General features: G+C 32.1%; 3 protein-coding genes and 1 long non-coding RNA gene across 6 annotated transcripts; all 4 read right to left on the reverse strand.

Moving 5' to 3' along the window:
• Positions 1–475: 475 nt before the first annotated feature.
• On the reverse strand, positions 476–3,587 carry LOC108460493 (UDP-glucuronic acid decarboxylase 2-like). Its single transcript, XM_017760008.2, has 7 exons — positions 2,730–3,587; positions 2,491–2,638; positions 2,235–2,314; positions 1,978–2,061; positions 1,819–1,893; positions 1,113–1,205; positions 476–969 (listed from the first exon to the last, which is right to left on the reverse strand). Exons 1-7 carry the CDS (start codon positions 3,345–3,347, stop codon positions 742–744), a joined length of 1,326 nt encoding a protein of 441 aa, XP_017615497.1. The 5' UTR covers positions 3,348–3,587; the 3' UTR covers positions 476–741.
• A 4,686-nt stretch (positions 3,588–8,273) lies between these two features.
• Positions 8,274–9,148, reverse strand: LOC108460494 (mitochondrial zinc maintenance protein 1, mitochondrial). Of its 2 annotated transcripts, none has more exons than XM_017760009.2 (2): positions 8,783–9,144; positions 8,274–8,588 (listed from the first exon to the last, which is right to left on the reverse strand). In XM_017760009.2, the coding sequence occupies exons 1-2, from the start codon at positions 9,021–9,023 to the stop codon at positions 8,497–8,499; spliced, it is 333 nt and encodes a 110-aa protein (XP_017615498.1). In that variant the 5' UTR covers positions 9,024–9,144; the 3' UTR covers positions 8,274–8,496. The 2 variants fall into 2 exon arrangements, with proteins under 2 accessions (XP_017615498.1, XP_052887827.1); XM_053031867.1 differs by having other exon boundaries at positions 8,510–8,629; positions 8,783–9,148.
• A 1,709-nt stretch (positions 9,149–10,857) lies between these two features.
• LOC128296364 (uncharacterized) lies at positions 10,858–14,464 on the reverse strand. The gene is made up of 2 exons (XR_008286949.1): positions 14,251–14,464; positions 10,858–11,036 (listed from the first exon to the last, which is right to left on the reverse strand). It is a non-coding gene; the product is annotated as an uncharacterized LOC128296364 (long non-coding RNA).
• A 3,342-nt stretch (positions 14,465–17,806) lies between these two features.
• On the reverse strand, positions 17,807–20,722 carry LOC108458043 (uncharacterized). Of its 2 annotated transcripts, none has more exons than XM_017757282.2 (2): positions 19,776–20,722; positions 17,807–18,339 (listed from the first exon to the last, which is right to left on the reverse strand). In XM_017757282.2, exons 1-2 carry the CDS (start codon positions 20,467–20,469, stop codon positions 18,227–18,229), a joined length of 807 nt encoding a protein of 268 aa, XP_017612771.2. In that variant the 5' UTR covers positions 20,470–20,722; the 3' UTR covers positions 17,807–18,226. The 2 variants fall into 2 exon arrangements, with proteins under 2 accessions (XP_017612771.2, XP_017612770.2); XM_017757281.2 differs by having other exon boundaries at positions 17,807–18,342.
• Positions 20,723–24,045: the final 3,323 nt, after the last annotated feature.

Genomic DNA, 24,045 nt, shown 5'->3' on the forward strand with positions numbered 1-24,045 from the left:
TGACACACTGTCACTCAGATTTAACGATTGGATCGAGTTTAAAGGTGTTAAATGACCAATTGTCTCTAATGCTTTTATCTAGCTCCGCTCTCTCAAATAATATTGTACCCCACGATATGGTACAAGAAAATCTTTTTTTGTTTGAATAACTAGCATATAAATGGATACTGTGTCTCTTTTACTCTTTCTTCTTTTTTCTTTAGCAAGTTCTTTATATGATGGGCAGTAGTACTAAATCGCGGCCGTAACGCGTCGTAACAGTTTTGGAAGTCACCACGCCGCAATATCGGCACAACACAACAGAGGAACCGCATAACGACTATAGCAGTCAAATACATAGTGTACTGTTATCTCAGGTCAGGGTTTGTTACCTTTCTTGATCCTTTTCTTCCTTCGTTCTAAATTTTCGACTAAAGACCGATCAAGTTTCATTCCTACAGCTTTCTTGGCCCTGTATGATAGAAGTAATCAGAAATTTATAACCCTGGAAATCGCATGCGCGAAGATACGTTTCAACTCATAAGTCATAACCAAACAAAAGAATGATGAATATAGATTCGCAAAGCCCATTGTCAATTAAGCTTAAACGCGGTAGGAACATAAGATATAAAACTACAAAGATGCAAATCTCATGTCAAAATGGTAACCTACAAAATCTACTCTAAACAGACTTCATTTGTTGCTGCTGCCGCTGCTGTCGGCATCATTGATTGGTCTTTCTAAGGGTGTAAATATGAGACCTTAAGATGATGATGCATTGTTGGTGTTGCTGCCCTCCTTATGGTCACCAAATATACGTTGCCGGAAGTCCGAAACCATTAGAGGGAGACCCTTTCGAAGCGACACCTTGGGTTCCCAACCAATTAGCTCTTTGGCTCTTGAGATATCAGGCTTCCTCTTGTGTGGATCATCTTCTGTGTTGGGTCTGAACTCTATCTTTGCATTCGGGTCAATCGTTTCTTGAACCACCTGTAAAATCCATGGTAAAACCATACTACGGTCATCATCATTACCTAACACATTTCTTATTAGCTTTATAAGTTCCTCATAGGAAATAATGTCAATATTACTGTTCAGTTCATAAGCAAGATTAATGGGTAGTATATGCTTACCTCGGCAAGCTCAAGCATGGTAAATTCTCCTGGATTTCCAAGATTAAAAGGTCCAATATGTTCCCCTTCCATCAACCGCATCAGACCCTCCACCTTTTCAGATAATGAAAATACAGTTTAGCAAATGGCAAATATATTTGTTATGAAATGCATGCCATGATACCAAAATATTGAAGAAGAAATATATTTGTTATGAAATGCATGCCATGATATCAAAATATTGAAGTATTATAGAAATTTTTATATTAAAATTCAGATTGCATTTTATTTTCACTAAAAAATCTGGGTCTAGGAAAGTATCCATGTGGGACTTTCATTTGGTGCTACTCACATGGTGTTATGTCTATTCAGTTAATTTCTACACTCAGCAAAGGAAAAATTCAGGACCAGAGATGATCCTATCTGTAAACTGTATGTGTTCTCAATCTTATTGCAGGAGGCACAACATTTTTTATCCTGAATTATCATATTTTTTAAAATTCACGTGGGACTGTCTTAGTTTACTAGTTTTCCGCTAGAAATTGCAGGCTTAGGCCAGCTAAGAAACATAGGTTAAAAAAAGAATAGTAGTAATAGGGGGGAAAAGGAAAAGTGGTAACGTGGCACCAATATTTGCAACGATCAATAAAGAGAAATTTAAAATTTAAAAATATAAATAAAATAATCATAAAAAGCAGGTAGAAAAACAATAATAAAAAAGATTTACCAGATCAGAAACATATTGAAAACTCCTTGTCTGCTTACCATCACCATACACAGTCAATGGCTCCTTCCTTAAGGCCTGCATTCATTATTTATTCATCCCCATTAACACCTCAATAATGTCTCGAGAAAATAAATTTAAAAAAAAAAAAAACCCAAGTACCTGAGCTACGAAATTGCTAACAACACGACCATCGTCTATGCACATACGTGGTCCATAAGTATTGAAAATTCTGGCAATCCTAACCTGAAACCGTAGATTTTATAAAATTTACCGATGATTAGAAATTTAGAATTTTGTTGCTATATGCTACAATATTATTATATTATCTAATTTCACCATAATATTATTTTTACACGCAAATAAATTTACTGTTCATCCAAACCCTTTTATTAAGATAAAAGGTTAGGAAAGGTAACCTCGACGCCGGCTCCGCGGTGATAGTCCATGGTCAACGTTTCAGCAGTACGCTTTCCCTCATCGTAACAGCTTCGGACACCTGTCCCATATTTTCATTACAAACTTTTGAAAAATTGTAAGCTCGGAAAGGTTCTGTCAGAGACACGCGTCTAAACTACACCTAGATCTGAACTTTAACATTAAATCTCACTTTACATAAATGTCCCCAACATGCCTACCATTTGATGTGAAAAACATAAGCTTTTGATGGCTAACCGATGGGATTGACGTTGCCCCAATAAGTTTCTTTCTGAGGATGTTGCAGTGGATCTCCATAGACTTCGCTTGTACTGGTCAACAAGAACCTAGCACCTACTCTTTTTGCCAGGCCTAACATGTTCAATGTTCCCACCACATTTGTCTTGTGCAAAACACATGGTTTGGTTAAAGAAACAAAACAATTAACATGCTTGCAGTAAACCAGTAATAATATTTTGAAGCAATATAAAGGATATGATAGTTTTCACGGGATTGAATTTGTAATGAACTGGGGAAGCTGGGCAAGCGAGATGATAGATTTGGTCAACTTCCAACAGCAACGGTTCAACGACGTCGTGTCGGATAAGCTCGAAGTTGGGGTTGCCGAAGTGGTGCATCACGTTCTGTTTCCTTCCGGTGAAGAAATTATCAACGACGATCACGCTGTCTCCTCTGGCAATCAGACGGTCCACGAGGTGGGATCCCACGAACCCGGCTCCGCCCGTTACCACGATTCTTAAACCTTTCCGCTTCAGCCCCAACGGGATCTTGCCTGTCGGGTTGGCCGACCCGAACCCGAGGCGGTGCGCGGAGGAGAACTTCTGTTGGGTCTCGATGGGGAAGTAGGTGATGGAATCGGGGATCAGGGTGGTGAAGCGGCTATGAGGAGCGACGTACGGAGCGGGTGAAGTTGGGAAGACGGTGAAAATCAGGGTGGCGATCGCAATGCCGATGAAGACGAAGAGGAGGCGTTGTTCACGGAGGAGGTAATGGATGGGGCGGGTGACGGAGGCCCATGGTTTTACGGGTTTGGGCGAATATGAATCTGAAGAAGGCTGGGTCTCAGAGCCTCTATAAATCAGCTCCGACCCCATCGTATTTTCGACTTCCAAGAAAATCAAACTCGATTCGTAAGAAATAATTCAAAAGAATTTGTTGAAGTGAGTAGCCGGCGTGTAGAAGCTGAGTTGGAATGGAGGTGGTGGTGTTAAACAAGAAATGAAAACAGGGAATTCTCAATTCTGGCCTGAAGAATAAAGGAGGAGAATAAATATAAATAAGGGTTTAGGAAAGGTATGACATTACGGAAATGGCCTTACTTTTTCAAAGCTATTTTAGTTTGAAAATTAAAAAGGTACCGTAATGTGGACAAATTTTAAAGGAACTTTTATTACCAAAACGGTCCGTCATTTCTGGGCTTATTACAAAATCTACCCAAATTTTGGTATGTTTAAAATATTTTTGTTTTTCTCCACATTCAACCAAATATTCTTCACTAAAGTTCCGCCATTTATTGCTTTTAACGTGTGTATATTGGTAGATAATTTTATGTCTTAATGTTTATAATTTTGCTAATTTATTGTTTTTAATTAAATTTTATTATTACTTTTCTTTTAAAAAAGTTAAATTATTTTTAAACTAAACGCTAACTAAAACATAAATTATTAATGATGTTGTCATGACAACTTGCATGATAATTTGTGTTTATTTCATGTTGATATGACACTATTTAACTTATATACCATATATACAAATAATTTAAAAGTTAGAAAATATTAACAACACAAATAAATTCATAATTTTAAAAAATTATAAAAGTTCATAAAATTCTTTTAAAAGGTTAAAGATTAAATGCAGCTTAAAAGAATAATGATTAAATTAGTTAAAACATGTAGACGTGACATTATACATAATAAATACAACACATGGTTAAAAATGAGATTAGTTATGAAGCATGCGAATGAGGGGTTTGAATTAGTATAAATTGGAATTTGAGTATGAAAATGAAATGAAATGAAATGAAGGAATGGGCATATAAATTTGGTGAAGAGAGGATGTCCATTTTTCTTGCGTAGGTGGTTATGCCAAATGATTACGTTTTCCCTTATTCTTGTTAATTTTTTTTTTCTTCTAAACGACAAGGGATTTGCACGTTTTAGATCAAAGACAAGAGAAATAGGTAAATACTATGTTCACTTCACAATTCATCCTTAATTAGAGTTGGGTGGCTGCTGCCTTTCCTTCTCATTTGCAAGGTCGTTGGCGCCCACATCTTAAGCGACGTTGACTTTCCTCCCTGCACGTGCCTCCCATACTTTCTTTTTCTATGTTTTAAATCTCAATGAGTTGGTGTCAAGTTTTACACCAAGTAATAGATTTTAGATAGGAAGCAACCTAAAAGAAATCAAATTTTATACATAAATACTTCCTCGAAAAACGATAATCTTTGTTGGCTAACACCATAAATTCCATCCCAAACTCCTACATAATTATACTACATTGGTAGTATCTAAAAAACCACCTAATAATTTAATTTGGATGTAATTGTTCATAATTACACAATGATGATACGTTTAGATAACTATTCTATCAAGTTGAGTGTAATTGTTGTATTCCCATTATAATTTTTAATTTTAATGGAGATGAGAATTAGAGTAATTACACGTAAATCCAAATTTAAAAATTTATTTGTATACAAGTTACAAAAATTATATTATGAACATGAACATATATGAGTATTTAGGATGATTATAATAAAATATATATTATATTATACATCATAAATAAATTATGTATGTTATAATGTTATAACAAAATATTATATTATTTGAATCCTAGAAGTTTTTTAACTTATGGCTAAAAAGTTATTATAAAAATAATTTACATGTGTTATATTATATTTATTTATAAAAACTTATGGTCAAGAAGTGTGAATATGACTTATTTATGTGTCCATGTTATATATTATAAAATAATATACTTATTTATAAATGTATATATATATTTTATTATTATAACTTGTTTATAAAAAAATTCTAAAGTTATGACAAAAATTATATTATTTATAAGAAGTGTTATGAAAGTTATTGGACAATTTATAAAATATTTTTTTAAAGGTTATACATTATGAATTTTATATTATTTTTATTTAATTTGAGTGTTATAAAAATGATGTAACCTAGCATAAGTTTTTTTCAAATTAAGTTTATATAACTTTTATAATTAAAAATATAGACTATTTGGACTATAAACAAAAATATTGTAAGGTCAATCCTAATTATGCAAATACAAAAAGTTTTCTTGCACCATATCGTAGAGTATGACACCATTTGAGAGTATGGTTTTGGACATGAGCATCATAAACGGCGGTTAAAACCCGTTTGGACTACCACATAGGATAGTCGTTAGGGAGGTAATGGAGCTTAATGGCAGAGTGACCACTTTGTAATAAAAAGATAAAATAAGTGACTAAAACGTAACATTTCAAACATAAGTAACTAAAATATAATCCGAGGTAAACAAAATGACTATTTTATAGTTTACCCAAAATAAATTATAAATGTTAAGATTTAAACTATATCTTGATACTCTTTTTACATTTTAATTTTATTGCATGAACTGTTTCACCTACATTATTTGTATATATATTGATAATGTCATTAGTTGAGTTGGTATCATAATTTATACTGATTTTATGTTTTAATTACGTACATATTGCATATTCGTTATTATTATTTCTAACCTTATATTTCATTATTTATTATATAATATTTTTAAACACACGCCTATATTTCAAATACATTAAATTTACACAATATTTCCCAAACCAGCCATGGTGTTAGAAAAATTCGAGTTGATGAATTAAAAAAAGAAGAGGACATATTTTTACGTTTTGTGTTGCTTGGGTTGAAGATTAATTAATAAAGTTTTAGTTCTAAGGTTGCCTTGCTCATATATGTTGGGAGCAAAGGAAAAGGTGAAGTAGGCGGAAATTGAAATTTTGAAGTGAAATGCAAAAACTTGATAGCAAATCAAAACGTAGTTCACACATCATTAGTGGGAAACAAGTTTGAAATGTTGGCCATTGGTTATTGAATAGCGGCTCTCAGCCTCAGGGGCTTGCTTCCACTTGTATTAGCAGCGTTAGTGAGTTGATCCAAAGGGGACGCTACCTGGTTACACTACTAAATGCTTTGCCTCCTCAACTAGGCTTAATAGCTATTTTGGTCCTTATTTTTTACAGTCTCTCATTTTGTTATCTCAAGATTAAGTTTTTATCATTTTGGTCCCTGTACTATCATTTCGCATATAGTAATAGTTCCCTCATTTGACATTTATCTAGATTCATTTTAAACCTGTACTGTTATTAACTTTATGTTTTTTTTTCTAATTTCAAAAAACAATAATTTTTAAAAAGCTCGATTTTTTTTAGTTTTTTTCTTTGGAATTTTATGTTTTAGAAATTTTAATTTTTATGATTTTTTTATATGTTCTATTTTTGGGACTTACTTTTTTTTAACATGTGGCATTGTTTCATTGGTTGATGGGATTTTTCTAACCAAAATGTAAAATGGGGTAATGCGATGACAGTACGTGTGTCAAAAGTGAATATAAAAAATTTCTTAAGATACCAAACTGGGAATTTGTATACAGTAAAAGGGTAAAAAAAAGTTATTAAGCCAATATATATTAAGAAAAGGCTAGAAGAGCCTTTTTGGTCATGAACTGTTTTTCCGGCTGACCTGGGCTATCCGCATAAAGGGTGCCGAAATAGGTTAGAGTGAAGAACATTTTAAAGCTAAAACATGTGATTAGAAGATCTGGTAGGTTGCCTTCTTGCAGAAGATCAAATTAGGCACATGCAGCAAGACCATTGGCGTTGGAGCTCCTTGCTTTCGCCTTCAAATCAAATCCCTTTCAGATTTCAGAAAATTCTGTTTCCTTGTGAACAAGTCGCAAACAGTGTACCATAGTTCAAATCAGCTAAATGAAATTAATTTCACAGGTTCATCAAGTACTTATCAGTCAGTTGTATAATGCTAAAGACATCATTTTGGCAATCACTACTGAAAATACATGGTGGGTTGATTAATGACTGTTTCTGCAGCAATGGTGTTTTGCATGAAAGGAGAGGGGCATCATCACCAAATCCTATTTGGTTCAAGTCCACATGATTCTGTCAAATAATGATGCAATTCACATGAATGTAGTGATTAGGGCTACTATAACATCAACCTCATTCTGTAGCCCCTCCACTTTTAATAAATTGCAAGTGCACTGCAGCATTAGACCAAAGCTTGTCCTAAACTTTTGAAGTTGGTAGTGTCATACAAGGCCTTCATTTTCGTCATTGGTGACAGACATTGCAACTTAGAGCTGTTGCAGAAATAATCTGACCATAACCAAGTGACTGGTAGAAACTCTACCATAAACCCAAATGTGTCAACAGCTCTAAAATGACTTTGACAAGAGAAAAAAAACCATATTATATCCCATGAATGATCATAATACAAAATGAACTACCAACACAGTGAGTGCTTAGACAGTCGAACTGTAGAATATAAACTGATTTCACTTCACTTGTTTTCTTTTCCCTCTTTAACATTGTCTTAATATGAATGCTTCAGGTTAAACTTCTTCTTGACAGAGAACTGTGCTAGATAATTATAGTAAAGGCACAAAGCTTATCCGTTTTCGACATCATTCAATCAGACTACAGCTGTTTGGTGTCTTCCATAGAATCAGAAATTTGTGCACAACCATCAAGTACCTAATCTTAATAACCTTCAGATGTAGCCCGCTTTATAACTAAGTATCCATAGATTGTGATACCTCTAGTTTAACATATCTTGAACTCAAGGCATTGATACATTGTAAAATGCACAAATCACGCTGCTAGAAGGCTTGTTTTACCTAATAGGGATTTTATCAAGTAAAAATTATAGTAGAGGAGAGTCTATTTTTCTTCTTCTCTATCACTTAGCCAATGCTTTGTCAGAATCATAGTACAATACTGAAACTTATTAATAAGACGAACCTCTCATACACCAAGGCAAAATTTGCCACATAATTGTTTCACATTGAATAAAATTTTAGAGCAACCCATTAAAATGGTTTTTGCTTTGGATAGATCTCTACCAAGTTTTGCAAAACAGAAGTAAGCTCAAGGGTCAAATGTATCCACTAGCAGACAGCAAAAATAGCAAACAAATAGAGCAGTATGCATCTGATAAAAGCCCAAGTTCATTGTTTAGACTGTGATGCAGATTTTCTGATGATCTCTTCGGAAGGAATCTCCAAAGTAGCTCCTGCATGCTCCTTACTCGGCTTCACCTCTGAAGCAATCAGCAACAGCGCTTATCATGACGAACCTTAACTAAGCAGTTAAGTAGTTGAAGAGAGAAAAAGTATTCTTACAAGAGGTCAAACAGACAATGCATCGAACAGGTGGTGATCATAGAATATGAGGCATTCATACAAAACGTGCATGTAAAATTGAATGGAAAACATGAACAAAAAGATAAGTTACCGTAGCCGCCGCGTTCGTTGAGCTTGGCTTGAACAATCACGGTGGAAACGAAATGGGAGGCCTCCCGTGCTTGCTCGAGGAGTTTCTGGATCTCAGGCTCCGAGGTGACATGACGATTGGCTTCAAATTTCTGACGAACCTCAACGGCAGAGGCGTTCAACATCAAGGTGTCGCCGGCAAATGATTTGCGGGTGGCTCTTAGAAGAGCCCTATACGCGCTTAGTGCTTTTCCTCTTACCATCTTTCACTTCTTTCTCTCTCTCTCTCACTCGGAGTCTGCCTTCTAATTCTGCGCTGCTGCTTGCTTGCCAGAATTTGCTGCTACTAACTTCGAGACGCTGTCGTTTCTTCAACTATAATTATTTAAGATTTTGCACGCTACTAAAAAAAAAAAAAGAGTTAACTAACCTTTTTCTTTAACAAGTTTTTCTTTTTTAAATAATATTAAATATATATTTATAAAAAATTATTGAACAAATTTTTCAAAAATAATTCCATTTATATATAAAATGTTAGGGATAAATCTCAAAATTATACATGAACTATGGTTTAATGTGCAATTGTATATATGAACTTCAATTTTTGTAATTTTATACATGAAATTATGATTTAATCCAATTCTTGTAAATTATTAACACAATTATTGATATAACATCATTTTATGTTTATATATTGCATACATGAATAATTTATATTTATCCAATATAAAAATAAATTGATGTATTTATTTCTTTAAATGTGTATGATTAAATCAAAATTAAAGTTTGAAGTATACATTTGAACCACAATTAGAGTTTCATTTGTATAATTGCACCAAATTAAAATTCATGTATACAGTTGCACATTTAATAAAAGTTTATGTATAATTTTGAGATTTGTTCCTAAAATATTACAATCAAATGGAATAAGCCCTAAAAGTTGCTATACATTGGAAATTAAGTCAATATATATATATCAAAGGAAATGATGCCAATGCTTAACTAAAAGTTAAGTCATATCAACCATGGGAGTTAGGTGAGATCCAATGGGTTTCTCTTACATTACCCAATGGTTGACGGTTCGATACTCGTCCTAGGTATGGAGTGGCTTTAAAACTCGTGACTAGTGTCTACCCCCTTAATGAGCCTACAGAACGTGAAGGATAAGTCACTGAATCGCTCTAGTGGATACTTGACCGCGTGCACGCATGATAAACAATTTTATAAAATAATTTAAAATTTCGATTTTAACTGCAAGCGGACAGTGTCGAGTTGTAATATTTATAATGTTCAATGGAACACCAGAGTTTTCTAAGGATCGAACCCAAAGGAGTTAGCGATTCAGTGATCCCTAATTAATTAACATGCAATTAAAGAAGTCTAGCTAACTACTCACTAAGCATTATATTACGGCAGGCCATACAAGAGATTAATTACACTAGTTTGCTAACTAATCAATAAAAAGGACCAAATTGTAAAATAGGTAAACTTATGAAATTAACAAATTAATAACAGACAACGGTTGGTTGACTTATGTGTTGCTAATTAACTTTTGGACTCGAGATCTAAACCTGTAACACCCCTAACCTACATCTGTCGTCGAAATAGGGTTTCGAAGCATTATCGATCAAACAGACATGATTTCAAAACATTTCATATCATAAAATATTCAAGTCAAAATCAATCAAACTCATACATATTGTCTCTTATTCGAGCCCTTGAGGCCCAAAATACGTGATAGAAACAAGTTGAGACTAATTCGGAAACTCAAAAAAATTTTCGCAAAATATTAAAATTTTCAAAGCTGTAGGGTTCACACGGTCGTGTCCCAGCCTTTGTAACTCTCTGACTTGGGTTACATGGCCGAGCCACATGCCTGTGTGCTAGCCGTGTAGACTCAAAATGTACATTAAACAACAAGTTTACCAGTCCTGCAAGCTTGGACAATAAGCAACTCAAAAATTATTCATTTAACTAATTCGAAACACGATCAAACACATCCAAAACATGTCAAATTCAATTTAATTTTCCTAATTCATGTTCATTCAAACATTAACTTAAACATGCCATAATATGACCTCAAACATAAACACATAATTATATGTATATAACCAACCAATATTAACTTATAATCTTATTACAATTAATTCACAAAATAACTATTAATAAGACACTCTAGGTACATGCCGGCATAGTTCAAAAGGATAAACATCGCCATGTTTGAGTTCAGGATCGTTGTTGGATGCTGAATCGGTGATCAAAATTAAGTAACTAACCTGCGTATGGAAAATAAAATCGTACATAAATAAAACTTTGTGGTATTTCTATAATCCGAATATTTAAAGACAAGATAATATAATATGCACATTTTAATTATAAGCACAATTGAATATTAAAAACCACATTCAGTCATACAATGACATTAGTCATTCAATATTCAATTCATAAATACATCATTCATACCATACTCAATTCTCATCATTTGCTATATAATAACTTTTCACAATATGATACACATATAATTTAAACAACAATATTGTTGATTCCATATCCAATTCATGAATACACAATTCATGTGTCTCAATCCATATTTCAATTCACTGTCCAATTTTCATTTCACATAAAATATCATCTAATATCAATCATAGTGCCATTTTAATTAATCACCCCTATTAACAATACTCGGACTCGGACGGATACACGGATCCAACCAAACACACTAGTTTGGCACCTAGTGCCTCATCGGATAATTCGAAGTAGTAAATTGACACTCAGTATCTCATCGGTTAAACCAAAGTAAATTGGCACCTAGTGCCTCATCGAATAAATCCGAAGTAATAAATTGACACCTAGTGTCTCAGCGACTCGAAGTCGAAGAAATCCCTGAACTCGCCCAATCCTATGGCATGTCATCTATATCCGACTCAGCTCGATATAGTTAATAGGGTTTAATTTCACTTTTCAAATACAACCAATATTCATTTCAATTCAAATAGTCAATATATTCAATATATATACCAATTCAATCAATATAAATTCAATAAATTCATTAAATCAATCCATTTCAATTGCAAAACACAATGATTCTCACCTTAAAACTTACCAAATACATTAAATAGAATTATAATAATTAGCAATTAAATTCGGATTATAGAAATACAAACCAGAAATTCCAAGCTATTCCTTGTCGACTTTATCTTTTCCCTTTTTAGTCAAGGATTCCGGTACAACGTTAGTTACGAAATTAAAACAATTAAAAATCATCAGTACAACACAATTCAATTTCATATTGAATATTTCAATTTTTACTCAAATATTGCCTAAAATTCAATTTAGTCCCTAAACCAAGACTAACTTTTATTCTTCACATTTAATTCTTTATTTTCATGCAAATTTCACTTTAGACTAAATTCAACTCCCTATTTTCACATAAATTCATAAATTTTAAATTTTTCACAATTTAGTCCCTGTTACACAAAATTTACTATTTGTTCTACAATTTAATCCTTTTTTCATTTCTAGCTTAAAATATATCAATTTAATCACTAATACTAAAATTATTCAACATAGACAACACTTAAAACTCAATAATTTCTAAAATTTTGAAATGGTTCGGGTAGTATTTAATATCGAGATTCCAAAAATATAAAAATAACAAGAAAAAGAGACTAAATTGACTAACCAATTGAGCTTGAAACTTTGAAACCCTTAGCTTTAGTGTTTCTCCTTTTCTTTCCTTTTTCTTTCCTTTTTTCCCTTCTGTTCCGTTTGTTCTTTCTTTTTCTATTTCTTATTTATTCATTCTTTATTTATTTGTTTTATTATAATATAATATAATATAATATAATATAATATACTTAATTCTTAAGGTAAATATATTATAATATATATTTTAACTTAAAATTTTATAATATTTTCATCCCTATGCCGCCTCATTTTAAGACAATGGCATAATTGCTTCTTTGGTCCCTTTAATTTTTCTTTAATTTATAATACAACTTTTACCCTATATGCAATTTAGTCTTTATACTTAATTACTCTTAATTCATGCAAATTCACTTAACCAAAACTTAATTAACCACACAACTAAATATTTATGAGTCTGATGTACAAAAACAGAGTCCAAAAATGTATTTTCCGACACCCGTGACTATCGGTCGTTACAAAACCACTTAAACTCCTAAATTTATGCAAGTATACCTTTTGGTTTCCACTTTACCAACTTAGACAAATTAGTTCGGTTTATATCTCGACCTCACCAACTAATTTGGGACTATTGGATTGGTGCTCGATAAGATCTTCTCTCGGCTTCACATACCTAAATTTTCCCTTAGAGTCGTCAGTCCTAAGTTTTGAAGTCTATTCGATTTAGTTTAATTTTTACGATTTAGTCTCTATACCAAGAACTAACTAGGCAACACTTTCATCAACCACCTAAGCTTTAGATACTAATACTCATCCCTAAACGTACAAACAACAAAAATTTAAGTAAAGAAGTCATCAACTTAAACTTAAAGAAAAACGAATAAAAACTCAAGCTTTATTGCAAAAGCTTGAAAAACACAATAATGGCAACAAGATTGATGAATAAAAATACCAAAGATATGATTTTTAACAAGTAAAAGAAAACAAAGCTGAATGATATTAAGCAAAAGGATTAAAGTGTAAATATAATGAAAGTCAAGGTATTAGAAAGCAATTAATAATAAGATATAATAAACTTAGCTAACTACTAAACTACCCTAAAATTAGAAAAGTAAACTAAAACCTAAAAAAAAAATCCCTAATCCTAAACTAAAGCTCTCTCCCTTTCTTTTCAGCCAAAAATGACTTTTTAATTTTATCATAACCCAATTTTTGTTATCAAATTGGCCATGATCGTCTAATTTTGGTTGAGGGACATTTTGGACAAAGACTACCCTTGCAGTTATTTTTTATCTTTTTTAAATAGTGATATCATGATATTCTCGATAATCTTGAAATGGGGGTCCTTTGAAAGTTTTGGGTATCGCGATACTACTATTGGTGGCTCAATCTTCCTTATTTTCAACACTATCAAGGGTATCACGACTTCCATACTTCAATATTATGATACCCCCTTCTTAGTGATATTTTTGTTCACGTTCAGGCAACCATTGACACGCTACAACACTCAGTCAATTGTTAGGTTCCATATGGTGCATTTGGCCAATTAGAGTCTCTAAAATAGCGTAAAACATACTAATTCACTTATTAAAACAAAAGATTAAAATTAAGTAAAAACACGGAAAATACAGTCAAATTGTTTAAGAATAAGCTTATCAAGTGTAATGGAGAGCTTAATTTGACATATCAAATTACGACAAATCAATACCTTGGGAAACAAAAAAAAAGTTACCTTGGGAAACAAAAAAAAAGTTAAGTCATATTGATAAAAACGCTTAACCCTAGGAAATAAAACTTGAAAGAATGCGAATGTCACAAATACAAGCAACATCAATTAGCGTCAACCTCTAGAATAGATCTCTCGAACTAAAGCCTTGGATCCGACATCGAGGATCTTGTCCTTCTTGAATAACCTACAAAACTTCATAAGAATTAAATCATTCAAATCAAACATAGACAAAATTAAGTCAACTGCAACTTGAGGGACCAAGTCATAATGGACTCGAGAAAACACAAGTTCTTATCGATTCGAGCAAAAATATCCCTCATGGGAGAGCCAAAGGTCAGAAAAAAAAAGTGGTCGGTGAGGAGAAAAATGGTGGTGGTAGTAAAGAGGTGGAGGATGAAAGAAAGGAAAACAAGGAAAAGGAAGAGTAAAGAAAATGAGGAAAGAAAAGAATTTTTGAAAAAGAAAAAGGAGAGTGAAAAGTAGGGGTGAGAGGGGAAGAAGGGATAAGGGTTGCTGCTGGCGAGAAGATGGCACCAACAACCACTCCAACAACCTCACCCATGGTAGTAAACGAAGAAAAAAGGTAAAAGAAAAAAAATGAGGAAAAAGGGGAAAGAGATAAGGAAAATGAAGGGGACAATAGGAGAAAGTGCCATGAAGGAAAGAAAGAAGGGACGAAGAGAAAGGACCAAAAATTGATTAACTGGTCAGAAAAAGAAAAGTTTTTAAAAAAGAGTTTGAAGATATTTTGAAATCCAAAGAGTTTTTTCAAGAAGGTGTTTGAGGTTCATAAAAATTACCCCACACTTGAATTAGGGATGGAGTGGTATAATACATATAAATAAATTCTCATTAAGTTCAATCCTTCGATATTTGGTTTTTAGATTAGTTGTTTCAAATACATATTTCATATAAAAATAGTAAAAGAAAAAATAGCATTAATTTTTACTGATTCCATTAATAAGTTAGTATTAAGTTAACTCACAACACCAACTTAACTAACCACATTATATATAATATAAATTAATTTAGTGAATTAAGTAATAGCTCACATGTTGCAATTTTAAGTAGTGTTAGTCACATAATATTCAACAACTAGATTAAAATCTTGGAAAGCAACACCATATAGCTCTTGGATTATGTCACGTTAGATACTCAAGAAATATGCTGATTACCTTTGAATACCTTCAATCGATTTGGATATACAAAATGGATAGAGAAGGCCATTACTAGTTTTAAGCTTTTGAATTTCCACTTTAATGCAATTTTTGTGAATTCAGCAAAATCTCTTCAATGCAAGAAGAAGAAGTAAAGAGAAATGGTTCGCAAGCCTTTTTTTTCACTAGAATGGAATGTCATTGTGTGATGAAGATGCATTATTACATAATTAAATTTAGGGTAAACTATACCTTTATTCACTAAATTATGGGTATTTTTTTTGGTCATTTAATTAAAAAAGTTACAATTTGGTCATTGAACTATTCAAAAAATTTTATTTAAATCACTAGGCTGTTAAGATTTTTTTATAGTTTCGCTAGCGAACTCTAAGTGATGAATTGATGATTGATACAATGGATCAGTACCAATCAACAAGTAAAAGAACATACCTTATATCTAAGTTGATTTGGCGGTCAATGTCAAAGATCAAAGAGAAAAAAACTGTTTGAATTTTGGTTTACAAATTCGTGACATCCAAAACTGTTTCATGAAAAGAAATTGAACCGTAGAAGGGAAAGGAGAAAGAGAACATTCGATTGGTGCAAGAAGTGTGAATAAAGAAAGCCATATGACATCGAATTTAACAACCCAATGAGTTAAATGGAAACTTTTGAATAGTCTAGTAACCAAATTTTAACTCTTTTTTTTTTTTTTTTAGTTAAGTGACTTAAAAAGAAAATTTACCCATAGTTTAGTGACTAATGATATAGTTTAACCTGAAATTTAAATTCAAAGATAAAAGTATCATGAAAGCCCTTGTATTAGGAGGCAGATTGCAATTTACGCCTTCTACTCAAAAAATGGGCAAATAAGTATAAATTGACACTTTTGTTAAAAATCACATCTATAAGTGTTATTAATTGATAATTTTTCTTTTTCAATTTTTTTAAAAAGTGACTTGGAATTAAAGGATGAGTAGGATTAGATAAAAGTATCATGAAAGGCCATGCATTAGGAGTTGGGTTGCATTTTACTCTTTTTAATGAAAAACTGGGCATATTAGCTCCTTTACGTTAAATTCAAAGAACAATTTAGTCCTTCTGTTAAAATTTCTATCCATCTCCACTATTAAATGTTGATGTGGCTAATGGAGGAACCAGAAATTAACACATGACGCGCCATATTTACCTCATACTAAAATGATAATATTTTAAAATTTTAAAAATCCTAAAATTTATAATTATTTAAAAAATCATATCTTGGATGAACCTAGACAAATTTGTCCTAAATTATTTCATCATAAACATAGTTTTTCAAAAATTATGAAGATATAGAGTATTGCTTAAAATTATAATAAAAAATTAAAATTATTAAAAGAGAATATTTTAGAAAAAGTTATCCTCAACAAATGGTTCTACTCTAGGTGCGTTCTAGAGTGCTTTATTTTAAAATAATTATAAAATATTCTTTAAAAGTTTATCATGAATTATAAGAAGCTATAAATAATAATTAAAATTTTTAAATTTTTTAAATTATAAAAGTTATATAATATGTTCAAAGAATTTAAATATACCCATACACATGCATTTTTTAATCGAATGGATATTTGTAGTAGTCAAATTGATTAGTCCTATTTTAGTTAATTTCTTATAATTCTTAATATGTCTTAAGTAATATTATATAATTATATATAATTTTGTATAATTATGTAAGAAATTACGCCAAAATCTAGACAAATGGTTGTTTAGGTTCATTTGAAGTTGGACAACCATGTGTCCGAGTTCATTTTGAATATTATTTTAATAATTTTAAATAATTTCAAAAAACTTATAATTTCTTATAAATCGTAATAATTTTAAATAATTTTCTACAATATTTTTATAATCATTTAAAATCACATCCAAAATGAATTAATTTTTTATTCCGATTCTTAATACAAGAACTCCAAAGTACTTTTATACAATTGCCCTATCCCTTAATTTCATGGCACTTAAAAACCAAAACATTACTTAACAACACATAATTGAAAATTTAAACGGCAAGACTAATTTGTATTTTCTTTTTAATGTATTAAGGATTAGTTTGTCCCTTTTTAAGAAAAAGAAAACAAAATATAAATCAACTTTTATGCAAAAACATCCATGATAATTTTACTGAACTCAAAATATTAACATTTATATATTATAATTAAATATAAAAATTAAAATATTTTGTTATTTAAATACTTCTTTAAATCTAAAATTGGTCCAAAAGCGCTTCTATGAGAAGCTGAAAATTTCAGCTTCTAAGTACTCCAGAGAAGCATAAACTAGGCTTAAGAAGGGCATTGGGATATATAGAAAAGTTTGATTTTTAGAATTAGACTGCAAAATATTGCTGCACCATACGGATGGGTGATGCTTCCTTTCTATTCAATCATTTGGGTAAATGATTCTTATGAATGCACCATAACAAAAGATCTCGTAAGCATCATTGCAATTAAGCTATCTAAGTTTGACTTTTGGCCACAATCCGTGCTTTAAATACAAACATTTCATTTCACTCTTAAGTGTACATCAATTTCATTCTTCTTTCGACAAATAAAAAATAAAAAAGAAACCTTTCAACCCAGGCAGAGACTTGACAATCTCAATACCGCAATTTACATTTGCTTCCTTCAACAAATTTTCAACAATCAACCTATAACCAAAATCATATCTTCTATGTATGCTTACTTTATAGAATATATTGCATGAAACCATATCTCTCTGCTCGGACTCTTTTTAAAGAATGTCACCGCATACCAAATTGAAATACCTTTTGACTGCACTAAGTTGTAACTTGTAAGGTTATTGAAACATTAACATCTCTCTCAAGTAGCAATCCAGAAGGAGAAGTATTAAATATGACCAAGCTGGTATAAAGGGAGCATGTTGTGTTCAAAAGATGAATAATTTAACTCAGGGAATCAACCATTCTATAATCATGTTTTTTGCGACGGCATCTATGGTGAGCTTTCTGATCAGAGAATGTGTTCTCCCCAACAATCTCCATTTTTGAATGCGAATCTGCTGCAAAGGAAAAGGCATTCAGTTCATGACACAAGAAGAAAAACAGAAATGTATAGCAAAGGAAGAAGTGCAGGCACAACATTAGTTTCTTCTAAACCACGGCCAAGTTCACAGACGTGAACTCAAGAACCTGAAGGCTATTCATTAAATAAAGAAACAAAAAGTAGATCCAAAAATGCAACAAAACTCCAAAATACAAGGAAAAACTTTCGATTTTTGTGACAGGATTATATTGCTTAGTGGGAATTATGGAATGGGGATTCACAGAGTTCATTAAAGAACTTAGAAATGAAAGACAACAGAGGTAGTATGAGTCTAACAACCACTTAATGTGAAAAGTTACTTTTGTATCAATACTACCACCAAGAATATGGCTTCTGCAATTTTTTTCACTCAAAATAAATTGCCACTCAAAGTCAAACTAATTTCCTCCTCTGATCCTCCAAATTGCCTAAGACCGCTAAAAGTGGTTGGCCACCTGATCTGATACTCCAATTTGCCTTTAGAGAAAGGCTACCATACATCGCTTCCATGTTGCATGAAAATTTTATGTAACATAAGAGCATGGAAGCCTATATGATCCCAACTGTAAATCTTGCCCACTGGAAACTCCATTTACAGCTTTCCACACTTAGCTGATCCAAATGCTAATCATATGTAATTTACTACTCAAGCTCATTTAGTGTATCACTTCATTGGATAGAAACCATGACTTAATGATTTTATCTTTAGAAAGAGCTAATTATGGTAAACTTACCCTTTCTAATCAGATAAATTATATCCTTTTATCAAGACTCCATTTTTACTTAGTACTTGTGCCTGAGAAGCATACTACACAGGTTACAAGAATTGATCCTCTAAACATATGAAAAAACCTAAAAGACCAAGCATTCTCATATAACGCATACAGTATACTATAGCTGACAGTCACCCAAGTCCAACTAACATAGGTTAAATCGATATACATTACAGGGAAGGGGAAAGGGACATGGTCCGAACCCACTTCAAGTTATTTTGCCACTAGACAAGTGAATTGTTGGCAAAAACGATTAAACGAAATAAAAGTTTTCCACCGCTAGGATTTGAACCTAGAATCCAAGGAAGGATTTGCCAAGTGCTACAGTGGACGTTATTGTTATATGTACACATTCTAAAACCTTCATGCTTAATAGAAATAGCAGTGTAAACACAAAGACTTTTGACCACACTGCCTTGAGCAGACATAATTAACAAATAAATCAGACAAGAAGAATTAAATGAAACCAACATTGCTGCAATTATACCAACAACAAAAACCCTAAATCCAGAGATCAAAAATTCATATAGGTTAAATTTTTCAACAAAAAAAAAGCAGCAGCAAAATTCCAGAAATTTATAAAAGAAAGTATAAAATAAGGACCTAAGAAGTCAAAGAACAAGAACATTAGCAATACCTCCAAAGTGATCCCCCCACAGCAACAACCGATTGTCGTCTTCTTCTTCATCAACCTCATCCCCATATCCAAACTCTCCATCCCCACGATACCCAGGCTCACTCCCATACCCAGATTCATTCCCTTGAGCATCAAAAACCCCAATTTGCCCGCATAAAGTCTCCTTCTCTCCACTCCCACCATCCCCTCTTTCCCTCCTGATATTCCGGGCCTCGCTCACATCCGAGACCCAATACGAATCCCCACCATTGCCAAACAGTTCCCCACTCGAGTCCGTCCCGATCGCCACCGGAAAATCCGAGCACGTACCATAGGCTGCCGAAGCCCCCACAGAACAGCACCTTCTAGTCCCACTTCGATCGGAGCTCCGACCCGAAACCGACCTCGACCCACGGCGGCGGCGTTTTCTGGCAAACAGCCTGAAACCACTCCTCTTGGGATTGGCAGATATAGGGTTGTTGTTGTTATCATCGTCGAGGAGGGTTAGCTTGGAGAGATCAATAGAAAAAGAGGTGGTACGATCGGAGAGGCAAGGACGCTTGGGATGGAAGCCATTGGAGGAGGAAAGCTTAGGAGGAGTAAGTTGGGGATCGGAGGAGTCTAGAGCTTGCTGGAGGTGGAAAGGTCTCCATGAATGGAGCTGGAAGGCGCAAGCATCTACTGAATGGCGGGAGTCTAGAGCCTTGTGCGACATTGAATAACAGAATCTTGAACGGAAGGATCAGGATTTGAAACTAAACAAAAGGTTTGGAGATCCAGGTTTCGCAAATCCAATTTGCAGCACCTTGTTTTTAAATTAAAAAATAAAAATGGTTTTGTTTAGAAAGATATTTTTAAAAAGACTTGAAATCAACAGTAGAAATAAGAACTAAGAGTAAATCTTGTTCGTGGTTTAAATAAGCGACAGAGGACTATTCTATTGGGTCAAGCTAGATCCTTCCAGAGCACGCGTCATTCTTGATTTTTGATAACCATACATATATGCATATGCATACATACATACATACATACATACATACGTACGGGTTAATTACTCAGTTCATCATCTATCTTTAAGGTGATTTCATTTTAGTGAAGAAAGTATTAAATCTTTAACGATGGTTGAATATACATATCACTATCATATTTAGATTTTTATTTTGGTAACTTAATTTTTAAGTCGTTTTAACTTTGGTCACCCAAAAATTCTCTTTTATGTATTGATCGGGATAAAAAATATAAAAATTAAAGTGAAAAATTGTAGAAACTAAAATAATACATTGCAATTTTTTTCTCATATTGTACTTGTTTACCCTTTGTCGAAAGTTCTATTTTTTCAATATTAAATTTTAAAATTTTAAAACATCACCACCAATTAAATAAATTATTAAAAAATTTATCTCTTGATAATGTCAAACCATTTGTTCTGTAATATTAAATTAAATTTAATTAATTAATTAATTTAACTTCCTAAAATTTAAATTTTCTTTTTATATTTCAAAATTAAATGAAATCAAATAACTCATCTTTAATAATTGTCTACACAACTTAATTTTTTTTAATTAATACGATTGTGAATTTTTCATGCTAAGCTAAAAGTAAAAGAAAAAGTTCTTGTAATTAATTAAACTAATTAACTTTGTCTACAAGCCAAACCAGACCTAAAATTATTTTCATCATTTTTTTACCCAAATGAAGAATAAGCAATGAATTTAATTGATTGTAACGATGTTTTCTTTGCTTTTAACATGACATGAAAGATTCAAGATTATATAATCAAAATAGATTTAAGTTTATAGACAATTATTAAATATAAGTTATTTGAGTTGATTTTGTTAAGGATAATTTGAAAAAATATATTAATAGGTTAAATTGATTAATTTATTTATTTTTATTATTATAGTAACAAATCGATTGATATTATTAATGGATAAAAAGTTCAACAATTTATTTAATTAATTTTAAAATTTTGTAAATTAAAATTTCAAGATTGGGAAAAAAATAGAATTTTCAGCAATAGGATAAACAAGTGCAATTTGATAAATTTTTAATACATTATTTTAGTTTCTATTGTTTTTTCACTTTAACACATTTTTTTTACATGGATCAAGACTTAAAGAAAAAAGATTTTTTTCAGTGACCTAAAAGTTGGGTGACCAAAATGAAAGTTTAAATATGATGTGGACATGATTTGGTGTGTATAGTCAACCGTAGTTAAGGATTTAACACTCCGACGACTAAAATGAAAGCACCTCAAAAGTTGGGTGTAACACCCACACCCTCAACCCGATACAATTTGCTAGATCCGGGTTTTGGGTATTACCACACGAGTACAGACAAAAACTTAATATACTTATACAATTTATTAATTGCAACTCAAATCCACACTGACTTAAACTAATTTACATATGTATGTACAATAGGTAAATACAATTGCAGTACATGGTAATTTAATTACAAGAAATCTAAATTGAAATCCTCATCTATTACAGTTATCCCAAAATATGGAGTTTGAAGAAACATTTCAAACTTTGGACACGCCATCGAAACTCGCTCTGCATGCATAATAACTTGATACGCCATTTTATTTGGCGTAACCCTGTCATCGTCCCTCTTGGCGTAGACTCACATTGTATCACCTGAAATACAATACACACAAGTTAAGTTCATTAGAACTTAGTAAGAGAAACATCATTTACTTGAGTGATACTCGCACATTGCAACTAATGAATCATAATGACGATTTTATCGTTCTTAACCTTTAACTTTGTCTCTAGCAAGTACTTCTTCAAATTCTATTTTTATACACATCAGATATCATACCATACTCTGCAATCATTCCTTTGCCCATCAATGTCTTCAATACATCACTACATCCTTCAATCTCTGAACCATCATATCTTCACAATTCAAGAATGAACACGTATACAAATGACAGATACTTCCTTTGAATAATCAAACTTAAATCCTTACTCGATTCGCACTTTCAATACAACCCTTTTACTTCTCTATATCTCTTCAATTCATTATTTTCAATCGAGTCACAGTCTTAAATATTAATTTATCGTATAACCCTAGAGACATCATACCTTACTAAATTGTAACAGCCATTTTTTAGTGAAATCAGAATAGTGGTTTCGGGACCACAAATCCGATCCAAAAATAAGGTTTATTTTAATTTTATTATATGGTCTGTATTATAATAGGCATGTCATGTGAAAATTTTGATACGAAAATTTTATTGATTAAGTGTTTAATTACGAGAAGGACTAAATCGCATAAAATGCAAAAGTTGAATTCTAGTAGCTATAAGGATCAAATAGCTATGAAATTCAAAACTAGAGGTCCTTATGTGGTAATTAGACTATGAAAGAAAATCATGTAGATTCTTGGTGACTCATCCATGGAAATATAGAAAAAGGGCAATGGCTAAATTGGAAATTGTAAAATACTTAATTAATTAAAAGATGAAAAGAAAAATATCATCTTATTTTCTCATCATCTTCAACCTAAAAACACATGAAAACCCTAATAGAGAGAGAAGATACTTTCAAGGCCTAATTTGGTAAGCTTTCTTGTTCCGTTTTTAGTAATTTTGATATTTTTCAAACCGGGATAGCTTCATCTCTCTATTTGAAGGATTAATTTGAAAAGTTATCAAAGTATGGAAAATGGGTCAAGGATGCATATGCTGAAAATTAGAAATTTATGGTATAAATTGAAAGGTTGTTGATAGATAAACAACTTTTACAAAGTGATTTTTGATGAAAACATGATTTAGGGACTAAAATGTAAACTTGTGAAATTTGATGAAAAATTCTTAATTTTTATGAATACATGTGCTTTAAAATTTGTAATGGGATTTTGGTTAGGCTTGGAATAGGGAGTAAATTGCACAAGTTTCATTTTCCGAGCCAAGGGACGAAATCAAAATTTATGGAAAAGTTAGGGGCAAAATGGTAATTTTTCCTAGGACGTAAATTGAGTCTGTTTAAATATGAAATGTGTGAAATTGACGGTTAAATTCATTTATATAGATCCGGACAACACTAATGCAATGTTAGATCGAGGAAAAGAAAATGTTTCGGATTAGTAGATTTCTAACGCGAACAAGTGTCGAGTTAAGTTCGTGTAACTTAATCGGGCATGTAAATATGTTTAATTGAATGTTGTGTTGTATGTAATGTAACTTATATTGATGTACATTACTTGAATGCTATAATGAGAAATTTAATACATGCTTGATATGGTGAAAAAGGGTTAAGTCCCGATTGAATATTGAATTCCGATG

The sequence above is a fragment of the Gossypium arboreum genome, chromosome 8 (assembly GCF_025698485.1).
Source record: "Gossypium arboreum isolate Shixiya-1 chromosome 8, ASM2569848v2, whole genome shotgun sequence".
NCBI lineage: Eukaryota > Viridiplantae > Streptophyta > Magnoliopsida > Malvales > Malvaceae > Gossypium > Gossypium arboreum.